Here is a 14691-nt window from a genome sequence, read left to right on the forward strand (position 1 = left end):
TCGAGACCAAGGAAGACCAACAGAGGGGCAGCCGCGCCACTGTCCCAGAAAGAGCTGAGGAGAGTCCCAGATGAGGGCTCACTCAGCAGCCGCGGAGCAGAAGCCAGGGGGAGTTGCAGTGACGCGCCCGTGAGCTCCGCCGGCCGCCAGCTGTGCCTGAGTGACCGAGCCCCAGGCCGAGAGGCCCTCAGCCCTCAGCTGTGAAAATATTATGGCTCACCTTTAAGTGACTTTTACAAGCACACGAGGAACACAAGTGATGCAAGAACCCACAGCAGCTTTGCTCCAAGGATTTCTTTCCCCTTTTTAGTGCGTTCACTGCGATCATTCACTGAAGGGCCGCGGCAGAATGTGCACATTTCACAGTTATTTGGGTTTGTTTGTTGCATTTCACCTCATGTACCTCCTCTCAGTCTGACAGCAGTCTGTCCTAGAAACAGAGAACAGTTTGCATTTACCCTACTGTTAGGAGTATACTAGTGAGATCTGAGCGGGGTCAAAGAGCAGCATTTCCTCATTTTTGACTCTGCGGTCAGAGTCGTGCGTGGAGTTTAAATCAATAGACGACTACAATATTTATGCTGAGTGTTACGTCCCTCTGCAGCCCCTAATCTCCTCAATGTTTTCAGCTGATGCTAATTGGCCACACCTAGTCAGGTGTGGATAAAAGCATACCTGAGGCAAGCTTCCAGGGAGCTCACTTGTCTTTGCCTTGGTGGCTCCAGCAATTTTAGCCGACCTGGTATTCCAGTTTAAGAAAAATCCTCTTCTCACTAACACTCTGGTGTTCATCTTTTTTTTAATGTTGCGACTTTTGAGCCGGGTCGTAGCACTGAGGCTATCGCATATTGAGTGGGTGTGAAAGAGGTTAAAAGTCTGTGTACTGGCTCTATGTTTTGAATGCTTGTGTGTTTGTGAGTGTATGGGAGGTGCTAAAGGAGGGCAGGATAGGGGAGGGGGGAGTCGAAGGCTATTTCTCTGAGACTGCTGTAATTCAGTCCGTCTTTTCTCTGAGCCTGGCCAGGATGAGAACAGCGCTGTTTATTGTTTATGTTCTACCTGTGCTGATTGTGGTAGCACAGGCAACACCAGGTGAGACAACGCTTCATTTGAGCTCTTTTCTGGGAGGCACATGGTAATGTCTGCAGACAGATGGCTGATTCATGGGTTCACCACAGAATATTATAGTATGTTAGCAGAGCAGAAAAGAAGGATTGTGTCAGATAAAGTATAATCATGCTGATGTTTTTGATGTTTGCTCCATGTACGCCTTCATCATTTTGCCCACCCCCTTGAAAGTTGGCAGGTGTGTTGGGGAGGATTTCAGTGCCAGGTCTGAGGTTTTTCTTTTGGATTAGTTAAGCTATTCTGGCTGAAAGTAGTTCAGTGTTTCCATGACAGTGAATGGTGTCTGCTTCAATCTCTGTGCAGGAAGAAAACCACACACACACACACACACACACACACACACACACACACACACACACACACACACACACACACACACACGCATGCTTGTGGGGCTATTTTTCTGTGCACATTTCTTAATGCGTTCCTAAACCAGTTATCCCAAACGTTAACTACCACCCGAAGAAATAATGTGGGGTTCAGTTTCCATGAAAAGGCACTGGACTAGTAAAACCAAAACCATGTTAAATCATCGTGCTTCACTACATGCATGCTTCACACAGTTCACTGTTACAGGAAATATTCAGACAGCAGATGGCAGTAAGTGGCAATCAGACAGTAAAAATACACAGTAAAGGCCCACTAATGGAAAGCATTCTGTTAACTAGTTAAACCTACCTATTTGTTACAAAGAATCAATCTGCCACTGGGCTGGGGAAATCCACCTGATGAGTTTCTTCAAGGTAGGCTAAACATTTTAAAGCTACACAGATTATGTAACTCAAAGCTGATACAAAACACTTGGATTGAGACAATTAAGCTACACAGAAGCAATGATTGGACACAAAGAACAGCTTCACACATTTGGCATCTGTGAGCTGCTGCTCCACAGTCAGGAGGCCCGGGACAGGGCGGCATGTGGAAGTGCCAGAGGTCAAACCCTCTTTGCACAAAGCATACTGATTATGATTTATCACTAGTTTGTTTTGTTTTTTTAATATAAACCCTAATTCCAAAACATTGGGCTGTGAAATGTAAATAAAAACAGAATGCAGCTATTTTGCAAATCTCATAAACCCAAATTTTATTCACAGCAGAACACAAACATGTAAACAGTTTGAACTGAGAAAATGTGCAGTTTTAAACATGAAGGTCATTTTGAGCTTCACGCAACACGTGTAACGTCCCCTCTTTTTTTTTTTTTTTTCAACAGACTGTAAATGTCTGGGAACTGAGAGCCACTGGAATTTTGTCCCCTTGTCGTCTCATAGAAGATTCTAGCTGCTGGATAGTCCTGAGTCATATGTTTTCAGGTGGTGAAAGGTCAGCACTGCAGGCAGGCCAGTTCAGCATTTGGACGCTACTACTCTGAAGTCATGGGGCTGAAAAAGTGGTTTAGGATTATCTTGTAAGACCTTCTGCATGGCACGTCGCTCTAAACCCGCTGTAAACCATTCAGCACTGATGGTGCCTTTACAGTGCAAGCTGTCAATTACAGGGGCACTGAGAACTTCAAATATTCAACAGTCTTCACTTTGTCTCAGTCCATTTTAAATGAGCTTTGGCCCAGAGAAGACGGCGGTGTTTGTGGATCATGTTCACATGCTTCTCTGCAATGATGGAGCTTTAATCTGCATCTGTGGACAGAGAATAGTGTTCACTGACCGAGATGTCTGGTAGTGTACCTGAGATCAGGCACTGATTTCCATCACCGAATTATCCCTGCTTTAACGCAATGTTGCCCAAGGCACTGTCCATCCAATAAAGACATTGAGCCTGGACCCTTGGGCACAGAGATTTCACCACATTCTCTGAATCTCATAATGATGTTATGTACCGTACAGTCTTCTGCCTCTCTAAGATCCTTTTTTTACCCACTCACGTCACTGACCTGTAACCAGTTACCCTGGTTAGTTGTGAAATATTCTTATGGTTGTTTCTTTTAGTCACGATCCTGGGTCTTTGACCCTCTTTTGGAGTTGTGCTGTTTTGTTCAGAGATGGGCAGTAACGCGTTACTTCCCAGATTAAAGTAATCAGTAATCAGATTACAGTAACGCGTTACTGTAATCTGATTACTTTTTTCAAGTAACGAGTAAAGGGATTACTATTGCAAAAACGGTAATTAGATTACCGTTACTTTCCCGTAGGAGTGCTGCGTTACTGCGTTACTAAAACCGTGATTTTTTTGCGAGAATGTCTCACGACAGCGACGTAAGCGAGTGCCCCGTTCGTGACAACAGCTGTGTGCAGATCAACAGTGGATCACATATCGATTGTGGGAGAGAGTATGAGCGTGCAGCGTTTAAAGCGTGGAAGTACTGACCTTACTTTGAGTTTGATTCCATAAAAAGTGACAAAAACATTAGCGTCCGTTGTGCGTGGGAAGAAAACTTCTTTTTACAGCGAAAAAACCCCTAAACCTCCGAGCAAGTACCGAGTAGCTACGACGTGATGGGAAACTCACAGAGAAACTCGCGGATTCTTCCACTGACCGCGGCACACCTGCACCAGGGTAAACCTCCGCCTACCCCACTCCTGCTTTACAGGTGAAAATAGAGCAACAGGACCGCTGAGTCTTTGACTTTATTTATTTTCTGCTGTGTTTCACTTGCATGTATTTGAAAGAGTGAGTGTAAACACACAAAATATTTTATTTTATGTGCTGGAATGTGCAGAAAATAGGTTTCAATGTTAAACTAATTTATTCAAGTCAGAGAATGTTGCAGATAATTAAATTTTTGCTTGATGCATAAAATTAAAAGATTAAAACTAATAAAACAAGTTTTAAAAAGAGACTTTTCCATTTGATTACATTTTGTATGATGGATTATGCAGAAAAAGTAGAATTGGGCTGAAAGATCTATCGCTTTATCACCTCTTCAGGTTGTAAATCGTGTTTTTAAAAAGTAACTAAGTCATTAATTACTTTTGAAAATAAGTAATCAGTAAAGTAACGGGATTACTTTTTTGGGGAAGTAATCAGTAATTAGTTACTGATTACTTTTTTCAAGTAACTTGACCAACACTGGTTTTGTTTGGTGTTGGAGATTTTCATATTCCAGCTATGTATTGGTTCTCTGTCTTTAGTTCCTAATGCCTCTGAGTTTTCATTCTTTACATTTCTAATTCTGTGGTTCTTGTTGCGCCTGTTTGGTCCAGTCTCACCTGTGTTTTGTTCTTCCTTCTGTCCCCTCCCCTACCTGTGCTGTCTCCATGGCACCGTGACACTGTTGTAGTCCTGTTCCTGTGTTCTCCCTTCATGTTGCTTTGTTCATTTCTGTGTTCGTCTCCATGTCTGTTTCTTGCCCAGTCCTTTTGTGCTCCCACTCGTGGTTCAGCCTCTCGTTATCCTGTGTGTGTATTTAAGTTCTCAGTTTCACTTTGTCCCTTGTAGTGTTGTCCCTGAATGCTCCGTGTTTCCCTCTTTTACTCTTAGTTAAGGCTTGGTTTTCTCCTGGCCTGAGTTTTTGTATGCTTGTGTCAGTGAGTTTAAGAGTATCGTGTTACAGGTAATAACGGCGTCTTCTTTAGTTCACTCGTTTTGTTTCCGAGTCCTGCGTTTGGGTCTGACCTCTGCCGTCCACACAGGACTACGTCATACTTTTTAGTCAAACTTACAAAGCGTCGCTGCGCTCGTTTTAATCATTTGACATATTTGACTATTTTCTGTTGTGAACTAAATATGAGTTTGAGATTCGTATATCATTGCATTCTGCTTTTATTTGTATTTTACACACTATCCAAAATGTTGCCTTTAAGTAATTTCAGTTTTCCATGTCAGTGTGTCATGTAAGTGCAACGTAAAATGTTAATTTTAAGAAAATAAAGTGTACTTGTTTGACATACATTCAGTTTATACGGAGCATATTTTTTTTACTTAATAATTAATTATGCTCTTGTGTTTTGGCAATGTATAAATAAAACTGCATTAAACTGAATGAATAATGATACTTTTCAGTCATGTGACCTGCAGATATAAATCTGCTTCTTACACCTTGAACTTCTACAAACAGAGAAACTAAAAGCTGTTAAGCGGTTAAGTTAAAAGACTTCTTCAGACTTAGATGCACAGCCCATTAACGGCACACTTCTTTCTTCAGCAGGGAGAAGTGACCTCGTGGTCTCGGCGAAAAATGGTCAAATCAGAGGAGAATATGTTAGTGTGAAAGGCACGGAGAGGAGGGCAAAGTGCTACCTGGGGATACCCTTCGCACAGCCGCCCGTGGGAGACCGCCGCTTCTCTGCTCCGCGGCCTGAGGAACCCTGGGAAGGTGTGAGAGACGGCACACAAGAGCCATCTATGTAAGTCACCAAAGAGCAGAACATTTTAACAGCACTCTCATTCTGAATCACACACTCTCCCTCATCTGTCTCCTTTTCAGGTGTATCCAGGATCCTGAACTAGTTGTGAATGTTTCAAAAACCATGTCGCTCGAATTCATCCCACCAGCAATTTCAGAGGACTGTCTGTATCTGAATGTCTACACTCCAGCTGAAGCAACTAAGGGGAACAAGCTTCCAGTGAGTAAAAGTGGCAGGGTGCAGGGATACAGAGTATCATAGTCTAATATTTTATATAGTATAATACAGCACTGATGCCATTTTCTGCACTAGATGAGTTTGGTGTCCTGGGCTCTTTTCCATTACAACCCTACTCCCTCCAGGTCAACAAATATTTACCACCTTAACTGAAGCCTCACAGACAGCAACACAAAGCTCACCCCAGACCTCCTGTTGCATCGTCCAAGCGACGCCTTCTTAATATGTGGGGTTCATGTTGCTCCTGAGTGGCTAACACTTCTAACAAAGCCTTTCTCCCATGGCTACACATTTTAGTAAAACATGCTCAATAGAGGAAGCATAGCAGAATGTTGTGCATTGTTTTCAGGCATCTAAATCCAGACTAAGGAGGTATCTCGCTCAGAGTCCTGCTATCTCCAAATATGCCTTATATGTTCTTGCAACAGTAAAGGTTAAGCAGTCACATACAGATCTTTATGGACACATCTTAGTGAGAGTCCCCTGATCCCCACTGACACGGCCACTGCAGGGACGACAGAGCCCGGACACGAGGTGTACGACTCGCCCATCAGTCACTGAGGTCACCAAGGTTTTTAAAAAAACTGAACTGAGGAGAGTCTGTTTGATAGTGAATATCAGATTCAGGTAGAACAAAGTCCTGCAGAGTGTGCTTCAGGATCATGGGATATCAGGGCCATTGCTATGGGCCAACTGTACAATTAAAGTGAGAGCTTGGTTTGCATTTCCAGGCATAATGTTCCTAGTGGGTGTTGGACTCCAGCAGGGGTGTCCTTTGCCACTGAGTCTGTTTCAAACTTTTATGGGTAGAATGTCTGGTTACAGCCGAGGGACAGAGGGTGCCATGACCGGTGGTTTCAGGATCTCATCTCTGCTTTGATGATGCGGCACTGCTGGCTTCAGTGAGTGATGATTGCCAGTGTGAAGTGGAGATTAAACTCTGAGTCGTGATTTTTATCTGAAAGAGGGTGGAGTGCCCACTCTGGCTTAAAAAAAAATAAGTTGATGGCCAGAGTGAAGGAGACCTGAAGGGTTCCCAAGTACCTGTGGATCCATCTCAGCCCTTAAGCAAAGCAGAAAGGGCTGAGATGAGAGCCGAGTCATTTGTGGCGGTTCAGTAATCAGATTTGGTTATGTCTCCTAGATTAGAAGGATTTAGGCTTCGGGGATTGTGAACTTGGAGGATACCCTGGTGTGGGTCCAGAAATGCTGGTGATATTATCTCTCTTGGCTTGCTCGGGAAAGCAAAAGAACGCTGAAGAAGTCGAGTTGGCTGTCGAGAAGGAAGTCTGGGCATCTCTGTTTTGACTGATGACATGGATAAGCAGCTTTCCATTTGACCGTGTGCTTCTACTACTTTAACTACCAGCGTTACCTTTTTCTTTTCCTCCAATCGGCATCGGTCAGGTGTGACATGCAGGTTCTTTGGCTGTGTTTCAGGTGATGGTGTGGATCCATGGAGGAGGTCTGGCTATGGGTGCAGCTTCACAGTATGATGGGGCTCCACTAGCTGTTTATGAAAACATAGTGATGGTTATTATTCAGTATCGACTCGGCATTCTGGGTTTCCTGAGGTAAGGAGTTGTTTTCCTTAACCTTTCAACATCCACCTGATCACATTAATTAAATTATTTCTAACAAAAGGTTGAGCTAACTCACAATCTACTGCCAATAATAACTCCAGCTGGTTCATCAGTCATGTGGTGGATATTATGAAGTTAAAGCAATCCAAATAAATTGTATCAACTCTTCTTCTTCCGAAGCACTGGAGATGAACACGCCCAGGGCAACTGGGGTTTCTTGGATCAGCTGGCAGCCCTGAGATGGGTGCAGGAAAATATTGAAGCCTTTGGTGGCGATCCGCAGACGGTCACAGTGGCTGGAGAATCTGCTGGAGGAATCAGTGCATCCATACTGGTAAGGAAGAAATCAGCATGTCAAATCAACCTGCTAAACATTTGTTTAAGCTCAAATATGAGCACCTCAAAGTTAATACTGAGTAATTCAAGTGTTTGAGTATTTCATAAGTGAATTTTACATGCATACTGTATGTCTCTTTTTGAACAGACTCTTTCTCCACAAGCAAAAGGACTGTTTCAGAGGGCAATCTTTCAAAGTGGAGTAGCAACACTTGGAACCTACACTACAAATCATCCTTTGTCTCAAGCGCAGGTGCTGAAATTTGAATGCGAGGAATTTGAAGTAGCTCACAGTGACTGCTCCATCAGCAGATCAACATATCTGCTTTGTAGCTCCTTTGAAGTAGCATCTAAATCTGGCCAAGAATGAACAGTTAATACTTCAGTGCTAATAAAGTCTTCACCACTATCTGAACAGACATGCATATAGATGCATTGTCCATGTTCAATTAAAAAAGAAATCCCGAGATGGTAACAGTGAAATTGCTCAGTTTAACCCTTTCATGGATGAATGATGACAATCACAAGTATTTTTATTCATCTTTACTCATGAAAAAAAGATTTTTGAACTCCTTTTTTCAAACATGTACTTTTCAAAGAGTTTTTTACATGTCCACTTAGGTGGACAACACTGGCTGACCAGTGGGTGGCAGGGTATGGAGTCACACATCAGTGTCCAATGTAGTGTTTTATGTGCAAGTATACCATCAACACTGACACAAATACAAGGAAACAGCCTTTGAATAGCTGTCCACTATGCGTGAAAGGGTTAAAGCTACACTAACTTCACTAAAGTTGGGTGAAGTTAGTGTAGTTGGGGCAGCAAGAGATTGTGTTGTTTGTGATTGTCATTCATGTCCCCCACATACCCAGATTGTTGCAAACCATATTGGATGTAACCACAGCAGCACAGAGGAACTGATCCGTTGTATGAAGGGGAAGAGTCAAGATGAATTAGTAGCCGCAACAAAGCAGGTAAATGATTGTGTTAACACGTGCAAGCAGATGTACTCTGAATTCACTGAGTGAAAAACAGACAATGAATCTGATGTTGTTCAAGCCAATTGTGTGAAAACCTGCTGGATTAGAGATTAATATCACGTGCAAGAATAATACTTAATTAAGGCCACTAGATGGAAGCATTTAAACACTCTCAGCTGGCAAACTCCAGCTTCCTGTATCCATTTGACCTCTGTTGGAAGTCATCAACAGTCACTTCTGTGCAGATGAAAATTTTCCTCGGGGCCGTGGTGGACGGCGAATTTCTGACTGACTTGGCAGAGGCTCTTCTTCAGAAACACGAAGTGCTGAAGGTTCCGGTACTGATGGGAATCACAAACCATGAATTTGGCTGGATCTTACCTCAGGTCGCACAGATACCTCTACACCACAGTCTCTGTGGCTGATTCCACTCTCCTAATGTGTTTCCTGTTTAAAGTCTTGATCTAAATTGTGTTTTTGTGGATTGCAGAGCTTCGCTGCTCCTGGGTGGGAGAATGGCATGAACAGAGAGACCGTGCTGGCAGTGGTGAACATGTTTAATCCTCCAGGGGTGAGCACAGCAACAGCTAGGCAGCTTTTCTTTATATCATTGATTCAATGATTTGATTGAAGTTGTGGTGAAGTTTTTTTTGAGCTCAGGTTAAAATTAGGACTAGGCGCTATAATAAAACTCACCTGATCTAATAGTTTCAAAACCTGTTTCTCTGTTCCAGGCCTCCTTTGTTAACAACCTCATTGTAGATGAATACCTGCAAGATGCTAAAACTCCAGAGGAGATCAGAGACAGATTCACTGAAATCATAGGAGACCTGCTGATGACACTGCCTGTTGTCCGAGTGGCCGGGTACCACTCAGGTTAGAGAACGGGCTAACTCATCCAGCATGCCTTTATATTTAAATATTAGAGCAGGTGGACTTCCAAGGACTCCCAAAACCACACATATAAGTGCCAGAAATGAAACACTGTCATTCAGTCAGTCTCGGGCCTCTCTATCAGAGACATTATGTGAAATGGGACTCAGCAAATCCTGAGCAGAAATCCAAACAAAACCAAAAAAACCAAACTGCTATCCTGGCCTTGCTTCCATACATCCGAGGCCAGGTCGCATCCCTATCCCCAGCCACCTCCTCCGGCTTATCAAGGGAACACCAAGGCATTTCCAGGCCAGATGAGGGGTGTAATCTATTCAGCATGTCCTTGGTCTGTCTCGGGGTTCTTCCTGGTGGAACATGCCCAGAACACCTCACCCAGGAGTCACCTGGGAGGCATCCTTGTCAGATGCCCGAACCAACTAGACCCTTCCGGCTAGTCAGAGCCACTCTCGACAGAACGCCTTATCCTATCTCCAAGAGAGAGGCCAGCCACGCTTTATAGAAAGCTAATTTCCACCACTTGGATCCACAACCTGAGGCTAGGGATGTAGATTGACGGCTTTGCTTTTGCACTCAGCTCTTTCTTCACCACGACAGACCGATACAGCATCTGCATCACAGCAGCTATGGATGAATATAAAAAAGGTGACGATTCTACAATATATATATGTCTCTATTTAATATAATATATTAAATAGAGACTCCCAGGAATCAGATGATCTCCAGATGATCTCCAGTGAGCAGCACTTGGCGACAGCAGGAACTAACAGTCTCTCTGCTGAAACAGACTCAGGGAATAGAAAAGAGATGACACAAGCACAGGAGCTTAGAGACCATCCATGGTTTTTCAGTGGCTGGTTGGTTAAAGTTTGTGGTTTTGGTTAAAATAAACGCTTTTATCTTGTTAAAATCAATTCACAATGCGGCTAGCTTCTCTTTATTTCTGCGGTTATCAGTGTACCTATTTGTCAGCTTAGTTTTTGCTCCTTTAATCCAACTATAACTGATGCAAGGAAAGAAGCTCCTCAAAGCTTTGTGCCAGTAGTGAATAGTGAGGGAAAAAGATCACTTTGTTCTGTTTAAGCCCAGCATAACCATGCTCCTCTCATCTTTTGTCTCCTTGGCTGTTCAGACGTGGGCGTTCCAGTTTACATGTATGAGTTTGCATACCAGGCTGAGATATACAAACATAACAGGCCCAGCTTTGTGAAAGCAGATCATGCAGATGATGTCGGCTTGATGTTTGGTGGATGTTTCTGGAATGGAAATATAAAAATCTTAGGTAAGTGTGTGTAGTATATGCCCTATAATACATTTTTATTGTATCACTGATGGGGGAAAGTTGTGGCTAACAAATGGCTACAAAATGTTGTTTAAAAGGGACCTATTCTGCTTTCCCTTCTTTTCTGTCACATGTGCATGACTTAATAAATCAAATAAAATTCCCAAAGTTCTAAATACTGAGGTCAGCACATGTACAGTAATCACTACGAGCCAAAAGGTGTAAGACAGCTCCTTTTCAGATAGTTTTTTCTATTCTTGCATCTATATGATGTCACAGAGAATGGATGTCCCTAATATGGGCATGTCGGGCACATAGCTCTGGCTGGGAGCACAGAAGCTCCACCCACATGCGGTTTCAACTCTGTTTATGTCAGTCAAAGGGGGAAGAGTTAGTCCAGCTTGTTTCAGACAGAAGATCCAGATTATCAGAGTCCAAGAATAAAACTTTTGAGCTGAAAATGGGCAGAATACATCAGCTTTAACCTTAGAAGACTGAAAGTCAGAGGGCAGCTTTGTGACTGACCTTCCACTGTCCCATCTTCAGGCAACATCACCAAAGAGGATGAGAGATTTTGCAGGACGATGATGTCATACTGGGCTAATTTTGTCCGAGATGGGTGAGTAAAAACGGCTGCAAACCGCAAAACTACAGACCCTGTACTGTTGACTTCCTTCATGACATGCTGACTATCAACTGGTAGCAACTGATACAGGGCTGATGATGTACGGTATAGTAGAAACAGAAAAGATAACTCTTGACTGGCCTCAACAGATCTGCTTGCTGTTACTAACAACCTGTCTGGGTTTATGAGTCAGGTTCAGGTTGGCGTCTGATCCAAATACAACACCTAATGGTTGCACGTTTGTCAGGGGAAATAGGTCACAGGTCAAGTCTATAACAGCACTAATGAGGCCCCGGGTTTGATCTCTGTTACCACCATGACGTTATCGAGGTTTTTCTTTTGGGATATAAGAAACATATCTTATCTCAGCTTTTCTCCTTCCAGCACATCAGCTTCCAGAACCAAATGCTTGACAGGAATTATTGCAATAAGTAATCAGTTTAATTAATATCAGCTGTGAGTGGCTGACAGGTGACTGCAGTAAATTTGCTGGTTGGAGTAGGAAATATTTAAAGGATGCAACCCACAAGGGCACACATGAGTGCAGTTGCCGTATACAAATGAAATGATGATATTTCTGCAGAATGAAATCGCAGGGAACATATACTGATGATCTTCTCTGCACTGACATCCCCAGCTCTCCCAATGGTCCTGGGCTGGTCAGCTGGCCTCAGTACAACAGGCAGAACCAGGAGTACATGGAGCTGGGCCCGACTCAGACCGTGAAACAGAAATTGAGGAAGGATAGGGTCCACTTCGCTACTGTCACCCTGCCTCTGAAGCTCAGAGAGTTGGAAGCAGCAGCCAAACTGGTGCCTGGAAACTGATGACTGATAAAGTTTTACAGCCCAAACTCTTTTTTTCTTTGTTTAAGAATAGATTAACTGAGTGTCTTTCACAACTCTTGTAATTCTAAGTGATTTGTAACAAAACTGTAATTAAAAAAAAATGTAATTTAATTTTTTTAAATAGGCATTGTTGATATAAGATAATGCTTAATGAACTTTGAAATGAATTTTGAAAGCAAAAAGAGAATTATCAGGTCTTTTAGGTTATGTACTTGATTTGCTGATTGATTACTTTCCTAAAATAATAAATTAATAAAATGTGCCACTTATAATTTAAAATGCAATCATATTAAAAGGCAAAGGAACAATCTTCACATCAAGAGTTTTGACTATTCCATTGCATAACTAATTCTTACATATCTAGAATGAAGGAATATATCTTATTATCATGTATTTAGTCCTGCCCACACTCGGTGAACTCTCTGAGGACTTTAAAAGGACACTAAAATAAAGTTGAGTAATTCTGTCTGACACTTGAATTACTGAAGGTCTTACTGGGCAAAGGTCAGAGCCCCAGTTTTATGTTACAGGTAACACTGTATTTCTTCTATGAAAAATCAGACAGAAGACACAAAATACCAACAGCAAGGTTTGAAATGACTGGAAAACATAAAATGATTAAATGAGACATAAAACCAAAATGAGAAACTGAAACTAACCAAGAAAATGTCAAAATAAAATCAACTCAAAAAATAATAAGTAAAAATAATTAAAGTAACTGCAAATGATGCAAGACACCCTCAAAGACACAAATAAAAAAGTGACTTAGTAACATCAAGGGTGTCAAGTTCAGTTTGTAAGCACAGAGTCACTCCGCTCAGTCTGAGCTGCCAGAATATAAAACTCCAAAGACAAACCTGCACTACATGAAGCCTGTCACGGTTCAGCGGCTGCAACAAGTTTTTAGTCCAGCACAGACCCCTGTCCTTTATACCCCATATTCATACGGGACACTGTTAGGATGGCCTGTAGTGGCTGGGTTCAAATAGGAGGCTTGAGGCAGAGATGAGGTGTGTTTATTCACCTATATTAAAATTCCAAAAACATAACATGAAATAAAACAATGTAGCCCAGGGGTGGGACATGGATCCAGCAACGGCCTCTGATGTTATCTGGCACCCCTTTATAGACTGCTGCTAATTGGCCCTCAAGCCATACCATTATCTGGGGTTCCATACTAAACTACACACACCTTTCTTACCTCATAACCTTTATTAATATCACACCAATGCTGTGTACATAATAACCATAATTACAATCATTAAATAAATATATCCCACTTGGCCTACCGACTACAATCTACAGTAAAGGAATATGGCTATCCAATCCTCACTTTAATCACCTGGTACCACCAGGAAACATTAAAAAGGCACTCAAGACACCTGGGAACTCTTTTGGCTGCCACACCTTCAAGTGAAGCTGGAAGACTGCCCACAAAGAAACCCTACAGTCAAATAATCAATAAAAACATAAACTTTTTAATGAGTGACCTTTCCTTTAATATAAATTTTTAAATCACTCATATGTGTTTTATATGGACAAGTAATAAATACAGACAGCTTGTATAGATCTGGGTAGAATGAATGTGAAAGAGGCAGAAAACCTCCAGAGGATACCAGCTGACCTGCAGATACTATGGATGTGGGCATACAGATGGGGAAAATGTCTGAAGTAGCAGCCGTGACTGCCACGATTGACTGAACTGGATGGATCTCTTGAAGCAGGAGCTGAAGGCCGGTTAAGTTTGATTAATCAACAATGAGATTTCCACATAGGATTGGTCAAACCCCATTAACAACAGCCGCTTCCAGTGCTGCTGACCAGTAGGGTTCTGACAGACTGCGAGACAGACAAAGAGGAAAGTGGGAAGCATCTTCAGAAGCAGCAAGCATGAAGAAAAGGTGGGAGTGCAGAGTCTGGACTTTAAATACAAACACCGACAGGAAGAGAGCTGGCTGGTGTGGTTTAGAGAAGAAAGGCAGATCCTGTGTGTGTGCGGGGGGGGAGTGGAGTCCAGGTGGAAGGGAAGTGAGGACAGGAGGTGGTGATTGTAACAGGCAACAGTTTAGGTGCAGGTGAAGGCAACAGAGATGATAATAAGATAAGATAAGATAAGATAACTCTTTATTGTCATTGCACAGTCATACATAGTACAGTAGTACAATGAAATTGGAAAAACTGTCCTACGTCGGCACTACATATAACACAACACGACACGATATGACACATCACAACGTAACAAACAACACAACACAGTATATTAACTTAGTATAAAAAAGAAGAATAAGTGTATGTGTATTGCACACTGTTATTATTGCACATTAATTATTATTGCACCTTGTTATAAATATAAATATTATTGTTATCGTTTTAAACATTGTTACCTCCCCCTAAAAAGTCCAGGGAGGTATCCAGTCAGGTCAGCTATTTACATTGATCAGGGCTATTGCCCTGTTGTAAAAGCTGTCCTTGA

General features: G+C 42.3%; 1 protein-coding gene across 1 annotated transcript; it reads left to right on the top strand.

Annotated features, from left to right (window-relative positions):
• The first annotated feature begins 937 nt into the window (after positions 1-937).
• On the top strand, positions 938-12532 carry ces3 (carboxylesterase 3). The gene is made up of 13 exons (XM_086302074.1): positions 938-1092; positions 5231-5432; positions 5513-5651; positions 7110-7243; positions 7433-7586; positions 7737-7841; positions 8462-8563; positions 8815-8955; positions 9060-9140; positions 9304-9445; positions 10596-10745; positions 11292-11364; positions 12008-12532. The coding sequence occupies exons 1-13, from the start codon at positions 1026-1028 to the stop codon at positions 12195-12197; spliced, it is 1680 nt and encodes a 559-aa protein (XP_086158200.1). The 5' UTR covers positions 938-1025; the 3' UTR covers positions 12198-12532.
• The last annotated feature ends 2159 nt before the right edge of the window (positions 12533-14691 follow it).

This window comes from Aulonocara sp. 'chitande type north' Nkhata Bay, linkage group LG7, assembly GCF_057382095.1.
Source record: "Aulonocara sp. 'chitande type north' Nkhata Bay isolate Kocher_YH1m ecotype deep benthic linkage group LG7, A_spYH_male_GT1.1, whole genome shotgun sequence".
NCBI lineage: Eukaryota > Metazoa > Chordata > Actinopteri > Cichliformes > Cichlidae > Aulonocara > Aulonocara sp. 'chitande type north' Nkhata Bay.

Coding starts and splice junctions, on each gene's coding strand:
- ces3 (XM_086302074.1), top strand. CDS start 1,026: ATGAGAACAGCGCTGTTTATTGTTTATGTTCTACCTGTGCTGATTGTG. Junction 7,587..7,736: donor GAATCAGTGCATCCATACTG/GTAAGGAAGAAA, acceptor CTTTTTGAACAG/ACTCTTTCTCCACAAGCAAA. Junction 8,564..8,814: donor TAGTAGCCGCAACAAAGCAG/GTAAATGATTGT, acceptor ACTTCTGTGCAG/ATGAAAATTTTCCTCGGGGC.